Source organism: Sorex fumeus, unplaced genomic scaffold (genome assembly GCF_029834395.1).
Source record: "Sorex fumeus unplaced genomic scaffold, SorFum_2.1 ptg000002l, whole genome shotgun sequence".
In the NCBI taxonomy this organism is placed as follows: Eukaryota; Metazoa; Chordata; class Mammalia; order Eulipotyphla; family Soricidae; genus Sorex; species Sorex fumeus.
The window spans coordinates 1,011,422-1,031,615 of NW_026606059.1; the positions used below are offsets into that span (position 1 = coordinate 1,011,422).

Genomic DNA, 20,194 nt, shown 5'->3' on the forward strand with positions numbered 1-20,194 from the left:
CGTGCAAGGCAAACGCCCTACCCGCTGTGCTATTGATCCAGCCCCAAAATAGATCGTTCTTGATATCTGTAGTTTCCTCTGTTCCTCCTCATCCCGTCCCTGGGTTCTCTTTACTCACCAGTGGTAATTTGTATCTTGAAACTTGGTGTGCTGATCCTGGCTCTGTGCTCAGGGATCACTCTTGGTAGGCTCAGGGACCATCTGCAATGCCCAGGGATCAAAAAACTGGGTTGGCTGCATTACCCACTTGACTATCACTCTGAAAGTGAGCACCTTGAAAAGGTCTTTTTCCCTTCCCTCCCCCTAATTTCCCTTTCCTGCTCCCTCCTCCACCTCCTCCTCATATCACAGGTTTATACCGTTACTCACAAATCTCTTCCAGCACTTCATGATATTTCACACTTTTCATCCTTTCTGTATTTCTGTCAGATTTTTTTGTTTTTGCGCCACAAGCCAGTGGTACTCGGGACCATAAAGTGGCTGGGATTAGACCTGAGCCTCCTGCATGTAAAACCTTTGAGCTGTGTCCCTGGCCCGTGCGTTTTTATTTTTAAATTTATTTTACTTCTGATTTTTTATGTGTTTTTTGAGTCACACCTGATAGTCTCAGGGCTTACTCCTGGATTTGCACTCAGGAATGATCCCAGTGGGCTCACGGGACCTTTTGGGTGCTGGGGATTGAACCACGGTCTGCCACGTGCAAAGCAGGCGCCCTACCCTCTGCATTAGTGCTCTAGCCCCTAAGGCTCCATATTTTGAATTTTCTTTTCCATACTTCTGTTCCAAGTGTGTTTATTTAGTTTTACCAGATTCTGTGAGATCTCAAGTTCTGTAAATTATTCTTCTTTTATTTTTTTTTTTTAATGTAGGAGTACTGCTACATTCAGCCACTGATTAGGCTGATTGAATTGGGCATGAACTCTACCTTTTTTTGTGGGGGGGTCACACTCGGCAATGCACATGGGTTCCTCCTGGCTCTGCACTCAGGAATTACCCCTGGCGGTGCTCAGGGGACCAAATGGGATGCTGGGAATAGAACCTGGGTTGGCCACGTGCAAGGCAAGCACCCTACCTGCTGTATGCCCCCATCCCACACCCTCCCCCTACCTATGGGGCATATGATTTCCACATTACTCTCTCTCCACTTTGATTACATTCAATATTTTGACACCAGACCCACCATTATTTGGAATTTTACTTCAACACTCAGATCTGCTGAAAAGACAACAGTAGACAATTTGTTTTCTGTTGCTGGTTATGAATAAAATATGATGTCACTTGGCTGCAGTAGTGGCCGCGAGATTTTGAAATTCTGAAATTTTAACAATTAAATCTGGAGAGATTTCTGCCAAAAGGACCTGCTGGGTTCCGAGATTTGTTCCTGAGTCTCTGGGATCATGGCTGTGAAGCAGTTTGATCAGGAGTCAGAGAGGCCGTTCATGGGCGGCCACTTGTCGTCTTGTTGGGACAGGTAGGAAAGGGCCGGCTCCACCCCCATCCCGAGAGGCCCAAAATGTCTCATCACTGAAGGCCCAAATCTGACTGTCCAATGGCCTCTGGAGGATGGCAGCCACCAAACCGGTTGCCAAGGGGGAGCAGGCAGAGGGCCAGCACCCTTTTCCCCCTAGAGTGGCCTGGCAACAGTGACTTACTGCAGAATCCGGACACATTTCTGCCAAAAGCCACTGGGTTCCAAGATTTGTTTCTGAGGGTCTGGGACCATGGCCGTTAAGCAGCTTGATCAGAAGCCAGAGAGGTCATTCGTGGGTGGTGACTTGGGGGTCTCAGTAGGATGGGGAGGAAAGGGCTGGCTTCGCCCCCATCCTGTGAGGCCCCGCGTTCCTTGTCACTGCCGGCCCAAATCTGATTGTCCAGTGGCCTCTGGAGGATGGCAGCCACCGGGCCGCCAGGGGGAGCAGGCCAAGGCACGAAACCTATTCCCACCTGGAGTGGCCCAGCAACCTGCTGCAGGGACCAGATGCATTTCCGCCAAAGCCATTGGGTTCCGAGATTTGTTTCTGAGTCTCTGGATCATGGCCATTAAGCAGTCCGATCAGGATCCAGAGAGGCCATTTGTCCAATTATATAGCTGAGCCGGAGGTGGTTTGTGGCTGTGTCTCCCACATACCTAACTTTTGGCCGTTTACTGTCTTGGTAAACTTGGCCTCAAGTTTTTGGGGTCTGGCCAAAGGCACAGCAGCAATTTTGGGGGTATCTGGAAGTCTGAGGCGCCATGAGGCTGCTGATGCACTTGCCTCACAGGTACAGATTGACCTGCTGGCAGCACCATATCCCCCCATAAATTATTCTTAAGTATAAATAGAGATTGATAAAATGCAGATTATTTTCTGACATGTTTATTTTCCCCACTCTTTCCTCTTCTTAATACCCTAATTCTGGGTGAACTCTTGGTACTTCACAGAATTTGTAGTCACTTTGTTTATTTCACTGCCATTTAACTTTAAAGCTGTTAAGTGTTTGTTTCTCTATGGAAATTATATATTAGTATTCTTTATACCAAGAATAATTTTTTTTTTTTTGCTTTTTGGGTCATACCTGGCTATGCAAAGGGGTTACTCCTGGCTCTGCACTCAGAAATTACTCCTGGCGGTGCTCAGGTGACCAGATGGGATGCTGGGAATCGAACCCGGGTTGGCTGCGTGCAAGGCAAACACCCTACCCGCTGTGCTATTGCTCCAGCCCCAAGAATGATTTATTATGTTAGTTTGTAAACTTATTCACATCTCAATTTTTTAAAATAATAGGTTAAATGGGTTGCTATTCTCTTAAGTTTAAAAATTAGGAAGAAGCATTTTAAATACATCTTCAAGTGCCATTTTTGTCTGTTTCTTGTCAAAATTTTGTGTTTTATGCTTATTTCTTTTCCACTTTAAAAGTTTTATTATGATACAGCTTACTGTAAAATTCACTCATTTGGAATATGTAAGTATTTTTTAGTATTTGTAGAGTTAGACCCATTACCACAGTCCATTGTAAAATTTTTTCCTTTTGGAGAAACCGTATAGTCCTTTAATTTTCACTTTCTACACCACTTCTTTTACCTTAAGCCTTATACCTCCTGACCAGAGAAAATCCACCAAATTCTTGGTGGACTGACCGATGGATAAGACAGAAATCGAATTCATTGTCGGTGGCATTTTATCTCTTAAATCCGGTGCTGTACCGTCAAGTCAAGGTTTTGGCTTGGGGTGTCTGCTGCTCTGGGTCCTGCTGGACTGCAGGTTGGAGGACAGGGCAGCTGTGCCTGGACCCACAGGAAGGCACGCTCTGGCCACACAGGTGTTCTGATTGGAATCAGAGGACAAACGGGTGTGTTTTGTTTTGTTTTGGGACCACCCCTGGCATTGCCCAGGATTTGGTCCTGCCTCTGCTTGGGCATCACTCCTGGCGGTGCTTGGGGGAGCATGGGGTGCCCGGGGTCAGACCTGGTTGGCCGGCATGTGCGAGGCAGACGCCCACTGTGCTGTTGCTGGGCACCTCTGCGTTCTTTGGTGACTAGCTTTTTGCTTAACGTATTTCCGTGTGTCAGTACTTTTCTTTCTTTTCATCTCCAATTTTTTTATCATCTAGGTAAGTCACATTTTGTCTTTTCATCATCAGAGGGTTTATAAGGTTTTCTGCTTTGAGCTACATTAGTGCTACTGTGGTTTCCTAATGATTTCCCTAATAAGTAACATGAGTCAGCGAGTAGCTTCCTCCCTCCCTGCCTCCTCCCTCCCCTTTCTCTCCCTTTACCCCTTCCCCCTCCCCTCCCCTCCCCTCCCCTTCCTTTCCCTTTCTCTTTTTCCTCTCCTTCCCTCCCTCCCTTCCGGTTTGTTTGTGGCCACACCCAGCAATGCTTAGGGGTTGCTCTTGACTGTACCTTCAGGGATTACTCCTGGATAATAAACTATGTCCTGGAATTTGAATCAGGTCAGCCATGTGCTAGGCAGGCGTCCTGCCTGCTGTCCTGTCTCTTAGCCCCGAGGAGCAGTGCTTGTTCCGGGTCTCTCAGTCATTCGTGTCTCTTCGAGTTTGTCTCCTCTCCCTCATTTTGCGTGGGGTTGGATTTTTTTGTCGTTGAGCTTTGTGAGTACTTCATAGATCTTATATAGATGTTATATTAGCCCTTTATCTGATACATTTTGTGCAAGTGTTTTTCTTCCCATTGAGTAGGGTGTCTGTGTTAGCTGAGTTTCTTTTGCAGAGAAGCTTTTGAATTTTATGTAGTCCCATTTATTTTTGTTTTTAACAGCAAGGATATTTTAATTTCTCTGTTACTTTGGCTCCAGAAAGTAAATGCAGCTTTGTTGGGTGTTAACACTGAAGTGTTTTTGCAGGCTTAAGATACCAGCCAGTGTTCTGTTCTCCTCTGAAAACATCGCGAAGGAGCCAGGTATGGCTTGAGTCATGGCGTCATTATCAGGATTAAGGTTTTTTTTATTGATGAGATCATTGGGAGCATCTTACAACTTGCAGTCATAGCTTGGGCTGCTGTAATCAACACAGAATGGGTGACCGACTGCTTTCCATTTTGGGCCCACACCCAGTGGTGCTCAGGGCTTACTCCTGACTCTGCACTCAGGGTCACTCCTGGGGGGCTGCAGGACCAGGTGGGATGCCGAGGATTGAACCTGGGTTTGGCAGCATGCAGGGCAAGCACCCATCACTTGCTGTACCATCACTCTGTCCGCTCACAGTAGTGCTTTCAACAGTTGAAATTCGCTTCTGTTTCTTGAGGTTGAGAAGTACAGAATCAGGGTGTTTCCATAGTGAGGTTCTTGTCCTTAGCCCTGTCTGGATTTGTGAACACCGTCTTCTTGCGGTGTTCTCAGGGAGGAAAGAAAGTGGAGTGCTGGGCTCCATGGACAGAACACTGACCCTGCTGTGTTGGCCTCAGCTAACCTTAGCTGTCCTTGGCCTTCTCTCTGCGGGTTCTGAATCTGATTGAAGATGGGCATTAGGTTGGAAGGCCTTTGGTTCTGTCACGGAACCAAACGAGCTCTGTGTAGAGAATGCACGAACTTTTTGTTTTTGTTTTGTCATTTGCTGTGACGACTTGAATTAAATAGGTAAGACATCTAGAGACTAAAGCATGTTGGAGGATGTGCGCAGATTGTGTGCAAGTGTGGTACCACTTTGCAGAAGAGACTTGAGAATGTTGGTATACAGTAAGACTCCTGAAACCCATTCTCTGGGAATATCCAGGCCATATCCAATGAGCTGTACTTTCCAAAGATCTCAGACTAAGGTACTGCCTCTGCTGTCAGGATTCCAACATGAGTCTTTGGGGAAACCAGCCTGTAGTCCATCCCCGCACAGTCTGCCTTTGCCCGTGGGAATTCTGTTGCATACCGAGCAAGTGATTGTTACTAGGGTTTCATAAGTATTTTATGATTTATAAGTATTTTATTCCATTCTATGTTTTCTCTTTGTATGATGGTAGCACTGTCGTCCCATTGTTCAAAGTTGGCGCTAGTAATGTCTCCATTGTGAGACTTGTTGTGACTATTTTTGGCATATCGAAGACGCCATGGGGAGCCTGCCAGGCTCTGCCGTGCGGGCGGGATACGCTGGGTAGCTTGCCGGGCTCTCTGAGAGGGGCGGAGGAATCGAATCTGAGTCAGCCGCGTGCAAGGCAAACGCCCTACCTGCTGTGCTATCACTCCGCCCGTTGTATGATGGTAATTTGTTTCTCTCAGGTGTCAGTTTATTACTTTTTCTCCATTGCTTTTGTTTTCCTAATAGTTGTATTGCCTTGCATCCCTCGGTCTTTTCTCCTCCGGTTTTGGGCCACACGGGGTGGTGCTCAGTGACCATTTCTAGAGGCGCCTGGGGCCCTGTGGAGCGGGGACTCACACCCAGGCTTGCATGCATAGCAGCCCTTGCAGTTGTCTCCTGGAGCATTATCTCTGGGCTTAAATTTCTCACCCATTGCCCTTCCTGCTGTCGCTGCTGTCAGAACCAGGGTCCCGCACACTTGATTAGAGCGCTCACTGGCTAGGCTGTTTGAGAACTCACAGTCACACGCTGGTTGCAGCACTCACTGGGTGTCATCCAGTTCGAATTGATCAAATCTTGCATAAGAGGTAGGAAACAAGTTTCCTGTGATTACAGGTCTTTAATTTCCCGCCATACTTTGTAGTTTTCCCCATAGAAATGTTTCTTTTGTCTCATTAAAAAATTTGCATTCTGTTCTTGTCCTGTTGTAAATTGATTCCTGAGTTTTATTTTCAGATTGCTCAAGGTTTACAGTCTTACATGGCTTACATGGCTTTCTTGGGGGTGAGGGGGGTGGCATGCACCCCTCTCGGTGCTCAGGAATTATTCCTGGCTTGAGCTGAGGGATCACTCCTGGCAGATCCCAGGGACCATGTGGGGAGTGAGAGTACCTGCTGTACTGTCCTCTGGCCCCATGCAGTGGGTTTTATGTGTTAATACTGTATCCTGCAGCCTGGCTGCACTTACTTTTATGCTTTTAAAAACACCATGGCTTGGGGCTGGAGCGATAGCACAGCGGGGAGTTTGCCTTACACACGGCCGACCCGGGTTCGACTCCCAGCATCCCATTGGGTCCCCTGAGCACCGCCAGGAGTAATCCCTGTGCATTGCCAGGTGTGACCCAAAAAGCAAAAAACAAAAAACACCGTGGCTTACAGAGTTGCCCATAATGCAGTCGTTAATGGGCTTTTGATTTTCCAGCTCCAGTCCCACCACCTGAGCGACCTTCCTTCACCATCGTCCTCCTTTTCTCAACCGTCCCCCAAGCCTGCCCCCTTAGCCGGCACTGGCTACAATAATTAATTGGTTTTATGTCGTTTGTTACAACAAACTGGCTCAAAGATTTATCAAAAATGCATCAGTTAAAAAAATTGTGAAAATTGTTTTGTCTTAACACATTGTTAAGTCTTTGAGGATTTACTAAGCTGTTCATCACTAGTTGAACCTTCTGTGTTACTGGGTTTTTCTGGTTTGTTTGTTTGTTTGTTTCTTTTCAGGTCACACCCGGCTATGCTCAGGCCTTACTCCTGGCTCTGCACTCAGGAATTAACTCCTGGCAGCGCTCGGGCTAGGGGACCATATAGAATATGCGGGGATTAAACCCTGGTCAGCCACGTGCAAGGCAGACGCCCTCCCCGCTGTATTGCCGCTCTGGCCCCGTGTTGTTTTTGTTTGTTGAATTTAGTTGGCCTCTGTATGACTTCCCTTTCTAATTTGGAGGGGTCACGCTGCCACGTTTGGAATTACTTAGTCTAGAAACGTCAGGATCTATAGTAGTGGGATGTGTCTGTGGCAGAGCTAGGCCAGTGGGGTGGGGGTGGGGGCTGCTGGGCTCAGCCCGCCCCCTCCTGAGGCTGCCGGAGTGTCCGTGAAGTCTGGCTGCTTGGCTTTCATCTCCTCGGGAAATTAGCTTGTGAGTCTGAAGAGCAGGACCAGTGGGTGAGTTAGCATATTGGCAGCTGTGGGTTTGCTGTGCTTAGTTTTATTTAATTTTAAAGTTTATTTTTGTATTTTGGGCAACACCTGGCTGTGCACAGGGCTCGCCCAGGAGTCACCGTTGGTGGTGCTCGGGGACCATTTGGGATGCCGCATGTGCAAGGCAGACACCCTACCCCACTATACGATATCTCCGATCCTCTTAAAAAATTGAGGGGTGATGCATGTAGTGGGGGTTGGCGGGGGGGTGACCACATGGTCCTGGACTCAAACCCTGGTCTCTTGCATAGAATGCATGTTTCAGCAGTGGAGATGTGCAGCAGCTCACAGCAGTTATTTTGATAACTACTACAGGGTTGGTAGAGACGTGTAGTGGGCAGGAAGTGCACAGTTGGGTGAGTTTGAAGCGAGATCGCTTTCCAGGGAGCCACTGGACAGCTCAAGTGGTGGTCATGACCTGGGAATACGTCCCAGTGGAAGATTGACTGGCCATGGTGCATGAAATATCTATTGGAAAGAAAAGCTTGAAAACAAAGGAAGTTTACAGCTATTGAGTGTTTTGGGGGGAGGGGACACATATGGTAGTGCTCAGGATTTTCTCCTGACTGTGCTCGGGAGTCATTCCTGGTGGGATATTGGGGATTAAATCCTGACCGGCAGGCCTTGTGAGAGGCTAGCTCTCTACCCTTGTTCCTGCCCTAAGGCTCACAGTTTTATCAGTTTTGTCCCAGTTCTCAGGTGAAGTAATTGCAAATGGAGAGCATCCCTCCAACCTTATTCACTAAGAAAGAATTAGTAAGTAGGTTTACAGTGTAGTTATTTAATGTTTATTTCATCTTCCCTACATTTTTCTTAACTGAATCATTGCAGTTTCAAAGTTTAGTCTACCCCACCCCTGAACCAACCTCCCTCCCTCCCTCCATCTCTCTCTCCCTCCCTCCCTCCCTCTCTCTCTCTCTCTCTCTCTCTCTCTCTCTCTCTTTTCCCCCTCCTCCCTTTGGGCGACCTTTGCTGCATATTTACTGTAAATATAGAAAAGTACATGCACAAAAAGACAGTTTTTTGGAACTACGAGTTAAAGAAGTGTTCTCTCTAAATATTTATATGAATCTCTAGTCTCAGTGTTTACTTTTGTGCAAAGGAAAGCCTAACGCATTTTTAAAAAACCGTTTTTGGCAAAGTGTCTTTATTTTTAAAGTGTGTTTGGTAAATTGGTGCAAAGTACTTAAACTTGGTAGTTAACTTTACTTCTTTCAACTCCCTTTCAGGTGGATGCACGGAGCATACCAGTGTTAGCAAAATGGCAAAATTCATATAGCATTAAAGTTGTACTGCAAGAGCTAAGACGTCTAATGATGTCCAAAGAAAATATGAAGCTTCCACAGCCACCAGAAGGACAAACATACAACAATTAATTTTAATGGATCTCAAACGTCTTAAATCAACAACCTTCTACTCATGTTAATGTCTTGATTAAATATCACAATGCAAAATACCCACACATTAAGTAAAAGAATTCCAGCTGGCAAAACATGACCTGGACATTTATAAGAATGTATGTACACCCATTATGTTTTCAGGTGACAGGAGGAAAGACGCAGCACAATTTTTTTCTCTTGTTAAGGCACTGTCATTTAGGCATAAGCCTGGAGCACTCCAAATAGAATCCAGGTTTGCAAGGTGAAAGCACGGTGAGAAGGGTCAGGTGGCCGTGGCGGCGCGTGTGTTTCTGAGAAGCCGGTCTCGCCAGAGGGAAACCAGAAATGGCATGCTTATCCATCTTAGTGAAGGCTACCGTTCCAATTGTCTAAAGTAGCAGGTAAAATGAATATTGTCACAAATTGTGTTCAGTTTTAACGCAGTGTGGGTGCTGATTAGTAGTAGTATCAAAAGTAAGTTCAGGATTGTTTTGATACCTGTATTTATAATTTAAAAAAATGTCGTGGGGAGGTCAATGAATTTCTGTTAAAAGCCGTTCCTGTGTGTTACATGTAACAGACATGGTAAATATTTGTTTACAGTCTTTGACAAACCATGCTATCAGTTTCAGTGAAATCAACAAAAAGGAAATAGGTGTATGGCTATGTGATTTTGAGATTAAAGTTAGTCTTGAAATGTAAATAAAATGTGGAATATGTCCTCAGAAACTGTGCCATTTCTGTTGATGTGGAATATGTATAGTACCTTCCTGAGGTAGCAAAAAGTAGAATTCCTGTGGCGTTTCATCTCTACACACTGGTGATGTTTATCCTGTTTTCTACATGTGGGTTTGCAGAGTATTTCAAAATGACCTAATTGGCTTCATCTCTTTGGAGAAGGAGGAGTCCTCATTCCATATTTTGAGTTCGATTTCTCCAGGAATACTAAGTTGTTGTAATTCTAGCAATTCTTAAAGAATTGTAGATTGCAAATCATCCCGATATGCATTTGGATCTTTTTTCTTTACAGTTTCTGTTTCTTTCTGTGCGAAATCATTTTTTTCTCCCCTTTTTAATACTAACTCGGATCAATCTTGAGTACTCCACTTCTCCTCTGCTTCAGCGAATACGTAATTACGAATCGAGAGTTTGTTTATCTACATTCTGTGTTCCCCAAGATTTCCGCTCACCCCTGTGCGCCTCCCCTCGCCTCCCCCACCTCGATTTTGAAGCCCTGGGTATTCTGCTTGTTGAAAATGATTCTCTTAGGAAATTACTGAAGAAAATAGATGACCAGGTAACGAGGATGGAGTTCTCAAATTTGCCCTGGCATGTTTTCATCAAGTTCATTACAAGTTAGAGAGTTGAGCCACCTTTGTTAGGTCAGTAATACATTAAAGTCTAATTTCAACATGGTTATTCTAATTTAATTATCAGAGATATTTGATGCTTTAAAATAAGATAGATATTATAGACTTACAAATTAGTGCATGTGTAATTTATTAAGATGAACCATTACCTTGGAATGTATTCTTAATAGTTCTAAATGACTGAAGAATGGTGAATTACACTGATCATATATAAGTGTTTGATGGTTTCTTATGGTCTGCACAGCCTCTAACATGTTCTTTTCCACTTCTTAAAATGTGACTTGTGATAAATGGGCTCTTACGATCCATTTGAAAGCCATTAAATTTTAGCTATCAGTGGGCTACAAATCTGGGAACTTTGATCTCTTACCCTTTTTTTCCTAGATCCATTACTGTGAAGGTTTCCCACCATTCTCCTCACCCTCCTCCTCAGCATATGCTGTCTGTGTTGGACCTATAATGCTGTTTCCCCTCTTGTTTTAGGGACTGTGGATCACTGCAGAATTCTGTACACCAATTAACCAGTCTCCAGAATCCATTTTTGCATGTCACGGTCACGATATACATGGCGATCTAGGACACTGACTAATGGGTGGGGCTAATCAGAGCCACTCTTAATAACAGAAACATTTCTAAGAGCAAGTTCAAGCCAGTTTTTCCTTTGCTTTGTAAATTGGCAAGGTTGTAGGAGTGTGTAGTGTAACATCAACGAACTGTAAAATCTGCTTTAGGAATTTGTTTAAAGGCCTAGCAGGTGAGACCCTTGGGGGTGATTATATATTAATAAAGATTAAAAAAAAATAAAATTCTTGTCCTAATAGATCAGTGCTATGCCTCAGTGCTTTTTCAATCACAATCACAACCATCCTGTTATTCGTCGATTGCCTCGAGCAGGCCCCAGTAATGTCTCTTCGTCCTAACCCTGAACTTTTTTTTTAGAAAGTGCCTATTCAAGGCTCTTCCAGAGTTAGGAGAATGAGACCCTTCATTGTTACTGGTATTCGGCATATTGGGTACGCCATGGGGAGTTTGCCAGGCTCTGCCGAGCGCTTTTTAATTGCTTAAATTTCTTGACATGATAATTAAAAAAAATTTTTTTCCCCTGGTATTTTAAAGTAATGGCATTTCTTGTAGGTTTAAGTGTGACTTACAGGTTCTGGAACATTAACATTTATACGGATAGTCAGTGGTATTTAAGGCATTGAAAAGTACAGTCGAATAAGTTTCTTCTAAATTCTTCTTTTAAAAGAATTTATCATACTTCAAATTTGAGTGAATGGGTAGTGAATTACTTTGGCTCATGTGAAGTTTATTAGTCGAAGCAACTCCTTGATTTGAATATTTTCTGCTAAGTATATCTTGTTATTAATAAATACATGTTAAGTTCATATTTTGAAATTCTAAGAATGTAGCACAAAAACAGTAAGTTCTTAATAAGACTTGGTATATGTGGTTGGTGCGTCTTGGAACTAGAGACTTTGTTCAGAACTCTGGCAGTTGCTTTGTTCTGTTTGTGCTTTGAGCTGCCCTGGCATCCTCCGGGGCTCCCTGACTCAGTGTGAGGGGGTCGCTCCTGGTGGTGCTCGGGGCATCGGCAGTGGCTGTGCTCAAAGCCGGCCTTCAGCCCGATGTTGATTCTTTGTGAGCAAACGTCTATGTTCTTAGGTATAGTTAGACTAATATAAGAACTCCTGGTAAAATCGAGTGTCCTGGATAATAGAATTGGAGACGTTACTGATGGGATTCTTTCCCCCCCAAGATTTTCTCTCATGACTGTGTATTTTAGCATACTTGTATAGAATACTATTATGTATCATTGATTGTTGGGAAAGCTCTAAACGGATCTGGTTTTACTTTTCTGATGAGTAAAATTTTACTTCGTTGACTTGAATATTTTCTCAAAAAGGCTGCAAATCCCGATATTCTGTTAGCCCTATCTCTTAACATATAAAATGGAAGCATTATGCAAAGGAATGGATAGAAGCTCTAGCAATTCACTCCTAATACTCTGTTTACATAAAAGAGAATTCATAGAATTAGAAGTTTCAAGAAAATAGAATTTCTTTTATCTTAAAATCAGCATGCCTTAAGGTGGTTTTTAAGTAGATGAGATCTTACTATACTTTCTCCTGAAAATGTTGGGGTATTTTCGATGTTGTGGAGTGCAGAAATTAAAAACTAGACCATTAAAGTTTTTTAAGAAAGAAATGAAGACATACGATGGTACCGAAAATTTAGGTGACCACTATTTTGTGCAGTAAGTGATTGACAAAACACACACACACACACACACACACACACACACACACACACACACACACAGCCCAAAAACCATTGACCAAGAAGTACTTAGTAATTGCCAGTGTTCTAAATGTAGCCTATTATCACTTAAGATGACTCATGCACTGATTCTTTTCATTTCCACTTAACTCGTTTGGGTTTTTGTTTGTTTTGGCTTAAGCCCTACCAGGTGGTGCTAGGTCTCGCTCCTGGCTCTGTGCTCAGGGATCACTCCTGGCGGTGCTCGGGGTGCCGGGGACGGACCTGGGTTGGCCATGCATGCGAGGAGGCACCTTACCCGCTGTGCTATTTCTCCGGCCCATATTTTATTACTTTGGGGCTAGACAGTTTTCTTTTTTTTAAATAAGGGGTTAGATCATTCTAATACTCAAGTGAAAGGGACTTGACTTCACAAGAAAAGTGAGATCTCTAATTGTTTTTGTTGGTAGGAGGGGTTTGGGCCACACCCAGCAGTGCTTAGGGGCTACTCCTGGCTACGTGCTCGGGAGTTTTATGGTTCCCGGCTTGGCCACAGATCAGATTGGACTGGATTCATACACGTGACCCCTGCACTGTTTATCCAGCCCTCTAGCTGGTTCTTGGGCTTTTTTTTTTAATTGAGGTATTGCCTGGGCTTTTAATTTTTATTAATGTATGGATTTTTCTAACCACAAAACAAAAAACTAACCTTTTTTTTGGTTTTGGCTCTAACTTACCTTGAATTATTTTTACCGAAAATATTGTTAGTGCATAGAATAGCATAAATGCATAAACTTACGTTCTTAGCCATTTATAAACTTAATTATACAGAAATTAAAACAATGTAGAGATTGCTTCATTGAGTTAATCTCCACTTTAAATGTAAGTGTCGATTATGTCTCTTCTTGGTTTTCAAATGTATTTTTAAATTTTAACTTCCGCTGTGTCTGCAGTAGGGCGTGGGGGTGGGCTTCCAGTTTTCTGTGTGCCTTTCTTCTCTTTCCACACTTCTGTGACAGCACCATGGTCACGTGACCCTACCTTCACTTGGTGTATATACAACGTCTGCTTCTGTAGAGTCCGTTTTGCAGAGAGCACATTCACGGTTTTAGCCACTGATACTTCAGAGCTAAGTCGTGTGATTCTCCAAGCTCAGTGGTAAGAGTGATGCCTCCGTTTACACTTCAGAAAGGAAACTGCAGTGAAGGCAGCCTCGTCCCTCTCCGGATGCCGGAGCCTCTGTGTCCTCATCTGGAATTTGCCATCAGCCTTCGGTCGTTTCTGTTCTTTCGGGCCGCGTGTTCCTGTGGAGACTGCTCTGAGCTCTTCCCACTTGCTCTCCTCCAACAACTTCCCTTTGGCGTCTTGACCCTGACGAAGCTCATGAGAGGTGGGCTCACCAGGTCGCCTCCCGCCTGTGCTGAGCCCCCTCCCCTCCCACACTGCCTCGAGTGTGGCTGATCGTCCCTGCACTAACCCTAACCCTTTCTTTCAGTGCAGGGGATCGAACCCAGGGCTCCAGACCCGAAGGATGTGCTTCCCTCTCCCTCGCCTAACGTGTATCGCTCTGGTTTACAGATTGCTCGCTCTGTCGCCAGTGTCCCTGGCAGCAGTGTCTTAATGTGCTGATGTTCTTGCTCTGTTGCTTCTGAAAGTTGCTGTCTCAGCAGCCATGTACGGCGAGCAGTGGTAGAGACCGTCACTTCACTAATAAAAACGTAAAATTATAAAAGTATTTAAAAGTTTTAATGACACCATTTGAATTTAAATCATAGCCGATGTTTCTAAATTATAACGAAAGCAGATGTTTTCTTGAAACAAATTGTTTCTGCGTTTGGGCCATACCCAGCAGTGGTAGGGGCTGTTCCTGACTCTCAGAGGAGACCCCCGGCAGACATTAGTGGGGGGCACCTGTTGGGGGATGTGGGACGGGGGCTTGGAGCACTCAGCCACACGCAGAGCAGGCCCCTCAGCGCCAGCACCCACCTGTCCTCCTTACCGAGGTGTTTCGAGATCAAACATGCCTCCCTGGAGAAGCATTTCTGTCTACGGAGAAGTGTGAATCATGAATTCCTGCAGTCGCGACTTCCTGAAGCACCTCGACTTCTTTGGCCTGTGCCGTCCCCACCAGTGCTTCAGGCGACTCCCGTTCTGTGCTTGCAGCTTGCTTGTCCCAGCAGCTCAGAGACCGAGTGGTGTCTGGGATCGAACTCAGCCCCCTGCCTGCAAAGCATGTGCTCTCTCTCCAGCTCCGCAGTGCTCAGGGAGGGCTTTGTTCTGCGCTCAGGAATTGCTTCCGGTGTGCTCAGGGGACTTGATGGGATACTGGGATCAAATCCAGGTTCGCGGTGTGCAAGGCAAGCATCCTCTCTGCTGTGCTAGTGCTCCAGCCCCCCTGAGTACCATTGTAGGAGAGGGAAACTGAGTTCTCGTTATCAAACATAATAGGATATTGGTCAGGCCCTCCCTCTAAGTACCTGTAAATTGGTTATAGATGAGAGAGTTGACTGGGTGACAAGAGTGGTTGAAAAGTCCAGGAGTACCTCACTTGACACAGCTCTTAAAATTTTTTTTATTTGATTTTGGGCCACACCCAGCTATGCTCAGGGGTTACGTCTGGCTCCACATTCAGGAATTCCTCCTGGCGGTGCTCGAGGACCATATGGGATGCTTGGGATCAGACCCAGGTTAGCCGTGTGCAAGGCTAACACCCTGCCTGCTGTGCTCTCGCTCTGGTCCCCTAGCCTGCTTTTAATAAGAATTGTTTTGATCACTGCAGTTCGCTTCCTGTCCTTAACCCATCCTCCTCCATGTATTTTTCCCACGTATTAAAACAATTCTCAGTCATTTGTGAGTCCTTGTTCTTTATAAATGTTGTCAGAGGTTAATGACACTGATGAGAGCAAATAGGGAGCTACAAAGGAATGAAAGCGTACGAGCTAGGCAGTCCGATCACGCGCCCTGCCGCCTCAGCTTACCCCCGTGTTTGAACATAAACACGATAGAACCACCTGAGTTTCGGGCGTTGCCCTCCGCTTCTCCGTGAGTGGCGTTGCAGACCCCCTCCCTCTCCCAACACGCTGCCCCACATACAGAGTCCTGGGCACTTCCCAAGAGCAGGGCTCACACTGGACTCGTCCTTGTAAAGTGTAGTGTGCGCTCAATTCTGGACAGGCTATGTTTATTCAGTTCGTTTTTACCTAGGAAAACTTTGAATGTGGCTTAATATTTGCTGATAATTCCTCTGCTAGGTGTCAGAAGACTGAATTTCAATGCTGCCTCGCAGTTTTGTGATTTTGGTCATTTGATTTTAATTATTAGCCAGTTACAGCACTTCATTACCTCAACCAAAATACTGTGTCTTCCACAACCCGTCATTGTACAGCGATGTCAACTCCTCCTTGGGTGGGGTGGCGATGGTGCTCAGGGCTCACTCAGCTCCGCACTCGGGGATCACTCCTGGCAGGGCTGGGAGACGGTATGGGCTGCCAGGAATCTAACCTGGGTCGGCCACATGCAAGGCAAGTGCCCTCTGCACTGTCACCCCGGCCCCAGGGTCAGGTTCTTAGAGTGCGGGCTAATGGGGTTCAGAGGTCGGCAAGTAGGCAGTCTGTCTCATGGGAATTGCCAAGAGAACTGAAGCAGTGGCGTTTGAGAGGACCCCTAGGAAGACCGAGTCACGTCTTCCGAAGCAAATGGGATGCTGCCTAAACGCGGATTTCTCCTCTGCGCTCCTGGGTTAAAAGGCCGCTTGCTGGAATCAGCGATGGGAGCAGGCGCATCGTGAGCCACCGTGTGTCAGAGAGTTTTTTTCATCGCTGAAAAATATGCCTTCTAAAAACAGAAGACGCTTGTTTTTTTGGATTGCAGTCTTTAAAATGAAGGGCAGAGATGCAAGTAAAGCCCCATGTCTTCCAGACTTTGCATCTGCTCAGTTTCTAAATTCTTGTTCTATCTTGGATTGAAACTTTACTGAGTTATGTATAAATTGAAACAGATTTTTGCAAAGTAATGTTGGCAAGAACCATTTTCTTCCTCTTCCCTTTTGTCTGCGATGTGGACATTGGTTATTTTCCGGGGAAGGTGTGCTGTGGTTGAGGAAGTGGGAGGTACAGTGGACTGTGTTTTTTTTTTCCCCCCTTTTGGGTCACACCTGGTGATGCGCAGGGGTTCCTCCTGGCTCTGCACTCAGGAATTACTCCTGGCAGTGCTCGGGGGCCATAGGGATGCTGGGGATCAAACCCGGGTCGGTCATGTGCAGGGCAAACACTCTCTCTGATGTACTATGACTTTGGGTGCCTGCACCACAATTCTTACTGTGAGGGTGAGATCATGTGAGGACGGACTGACAGGTGTAAGACGTGGACAGAAAGGATGGGGGAGGTGTCGGGTTGAACTTCTTTTTTCTCCAAAGCCCTGCTCCATTCTGGCCCTTTCTACGGCCGTGTGAGCTATGAACATACCTATCCTCATCTCTGTTGTTTTCTGTCCTACTGTGATTTACAGATTGAGCTGGAAGTGTTGGTGTGATTCATTCATGAATTCATTTAGTCCGAGCTTTGGCACATACCTCACCCACTTAGCAGAAATCTGGATTGTTGACCTGCATCTGTGTAACTACAGTGTGAGCTGGACAGCAGTGTTGGGGCAGCCTCGGGGATGTTGGGGTCAGACAGTCGAGGAAGGCAGTCCACCCTGTCCGAGAGGGGCTTAACAGAGCAGTGACCACCAGCCAGCCTGCCCCTCTCCCAGGTGGGGGTGACGTGGCCCCCGGGTGACCTGTGACTGCCCCAGGAGGCTGAGCCACCCTACACCGGGGCAGGGACCCACGCCAGAGTTGCTGGGGAGGAAGCCCTGTCCTCGCACACGTCAGCAGACTCTGCATCTCTGCTCCTGGACATTGAGATGCAAACTATAGATATATGTAAATTATAGACAACGAGATTATATTTTATATATTCATTTTGCAGTATACAATTCATATTTTTTAGTATTTTCACAGGATCACGTAGGTACAACCATAGTCTTAATTCCAGAACATTCTAGAATAGAGGATGTTTAAGCTGTTCCCACCTTTTGACCGTTAAAACTAATGTAAAAATGTTTGCGTGGAAGTTTTTGTGTAATGAATGTCTTCATTTCTCTTGGGTGTGCAGGACCAAGTTTTAGGAGTTAATTGCGTAGTCATTTGCTAACTTTGTATGTGCTCATTTGAGGGAATGGGTAGCTTTTCCCTCGTCTTATATTCCTATCTGGTGTAAATTAAAATTTGCATTCATTAAAATGCTCCATATCCTCACTAATGTTTATTGCTGAGACTTGATGCTTGTCACCCTAGTGGGCGTAAAGTGAGACTTCATTCGTTGTGTCTTTCCAGTGTGATGCTCTGAGCATCTTTTTTACACATCACTGGCTCTTGGTTTTCTGCAGAGAAATGTTTGTTCAGATCCTTTAAAGGTTCTGGTTATTTCTCATCTTGTTGAATATGAGTTCTTACATGCCCTTCATACTGAACCTTTTCAAATATCGTTTGCAGATCTCCCATTCTTCAGGTTCTTTGGGAGTGGGAGGGGCCGTGAGAGACCACGCCTGGCGGTGCTTGGGGAGCCGGGTGTGGCACCAGGCTCGAGGCTTTCCTGGAGAGCATTCTTGTTTCAGGAGTGTTTCATTTTGGTGCAGCCCAGTGTTTCTGTTTCTTCTGTTTCTTGGTTGCTTGTACCTTTGATGCTGCAGTTAAGGAATCCTAAGAAAGCACTACCTGGTCCTGGTCGACGTCTTTGTGCTGGCTTCATGCAGCAGCTCGGGCAGCTACAGGAACCCGTTAGTAGACAGTGGGATAGGTATTCCTCTGATGACGTCTTGTAGCTGGTCAGTCAGGACCTACCGTCAGTTGAATTTGAGTAAAGGAGATGGTCCTCAGGGGAGTAGGACCAGCGAGTCAGGGGGGTGCTTAAAGACCCAAACCAGGTTGGTTTCTGACAGGAGAAGACGTGCTTCAAAGAAGATGCTTGCTTTTTTTGTTGTAGGTTGTTTTTGTTTGTTTTTTGGTCACACACCCAGTGGTGCCCAATACCCATCGGTGCTCAGGGGACCAGGTGTGCTGGGATGAAACCGGGGCCTCCTGAATGCTAGTGTATGCTCTCGTGCTTGAAGCTCTTCTCTGGCCAGACCTCTGCTTCACCACACGGACATCAGATCGTGCCTGAATTTCCAGTTCTGCAGACCTGCCCTATCTACAGTTCAGAGTGAATCGGTCCCACAATTATTTAGGCTGATTTTTTTAAAATTAAATTTCTTATTTATCTAATATATCATCGTGTATATCTATTATCTCCTTTTCATTCTGAGTGATGGAAAAGATTCACAACGGTATTTTGTTCTTGCTGTTAGGTTTTTAATTCGTTTTGAGTTGTTTTTTGTATGTGAAGTGAGAGTGTTCCAAATACATTCGTTGCATGTGGATATTGACTTTTCTGCAGGAGAACAGCTCAGTTCCATTTGTTGAATGGTATTGGGCCTCGTTTGTGGATTTAATTTTGTACTTAATTTTATTGATCTACGTATTTCTCCTTAATGCCAGCCTTGTACTGTATCCTTGGATTAAATTTTAAAGTTAGGAAGTGTGAATCTTTCAGTTTTGCTCTTTTTTTTTCAATAATTGGAGAAAGTTATTCTGGGTCTTTCACTTTTCTGTATGAATTATAGGATCATTTTATTTGTGTGTAAAAATAACTGAAATTCTGGAAGAGTTTATATTGAATTTGAAGATTGCTTTGGAAAAGTGTATGCATTCTTCCAGTCATGAGCACGGTTGATTTCTGTTTATTGACATCTTTTAAACTTCCTTTCAACAGTGTTTTATAATCTAATGTATTGTATTCTTTTGATGGTACTGTAAGTGGAATTGTTTCCTTAATTTTCAGAGAATTCGTCACAGTCACTGAGTTTTGTATATTAATTTTGTATCAATTTTTTGTAGGCTCCCTGATGAGAAGCTAGATATTCTCTGTTGGTCTAACCTGATTGTATCTGAATTATATTGGTTTTATTCTCTTAAGTATCCACTTCCTAGTCTTTTACTATTTCTATTACAAAGTAGCCTTTACATGATCCCAGGTAATGCCCAGCGCTGTCAGCTGCAGAGACAGGCTGAAGTCATGTCACAAAATGAGCTCCATTTTTAACTGAGTTTCTCCTCTCTCCCAAAGACTGTCTAACATTTGACTTTCGCTTCCTTATTTGTTAGATATGTGCTTAGAACAAAGGATGTTATTCATGTACAGAGGAGAGGATAACCACGTAGGGAATGGAAATGAAGCACGTGCAATAAAATCAGCAGTATGAAATCAATACTTCCTGTTGTCTGAGTTGTGATTATTCTGGAATAGGGAGTTATCATTGCGGATACTCTTCTCCTTTTTTATGATTTGGAAATTGGTAAAATAACCCAGAAGCTTCTTTTAAGTGATTTGAGGGGAACTTTTAAAAGCTGATGTTATCACCAGAGAGATTTTTCAAAGGGCTGAGTGCAGAGGCCAATCCCTGGCACTGCATGATAGCCTGAGCACTGTGGGGAGTGACCCTTGAGATTTCCTGTGTACCTTCGCGTATGGTCCCACATTAAAATAGTATTTTAAGAAAAATTACCCGTAGCACTGTCCATTTCCGCATAACCTGAACACCGCGGAATTAAAGTTTGTTGAGGGGCCC

General features: G+C 44.8%; 1 protein-coding gene across 3 annotated transcripts in view; it reads left to right on the forward strand.

The window, feature by feature from the left end:
- UBE2V2 (ubiquitin conjugating enzyme E2 V2) overlaps nucleotides 1-9,753 on the forward strand; it is a 43,377-nt gene extending 33,624 nt beyond the window's left edge. For all 3 annotated transcript variants that reach the window (XM_056113522.1, XM_056113515.1, XM_056113507.1), the window contains exon 4: nucleotides 8,706-9,753. In XM_056113522.1, the coding sequence (XP_055969497.1) occupies nucleotides 8,706-8,852 (147 nt within the window). In that variant the 3' untranslated portion in view covers nucleotides 8,853-9,753. The remainder of the gene's footprint in view (nucleotides 1-8,705) is intronic.
- The last annotated feature ends 10,441 nt before the right edge of the window (nucleotides 9,754-20,194 follow it).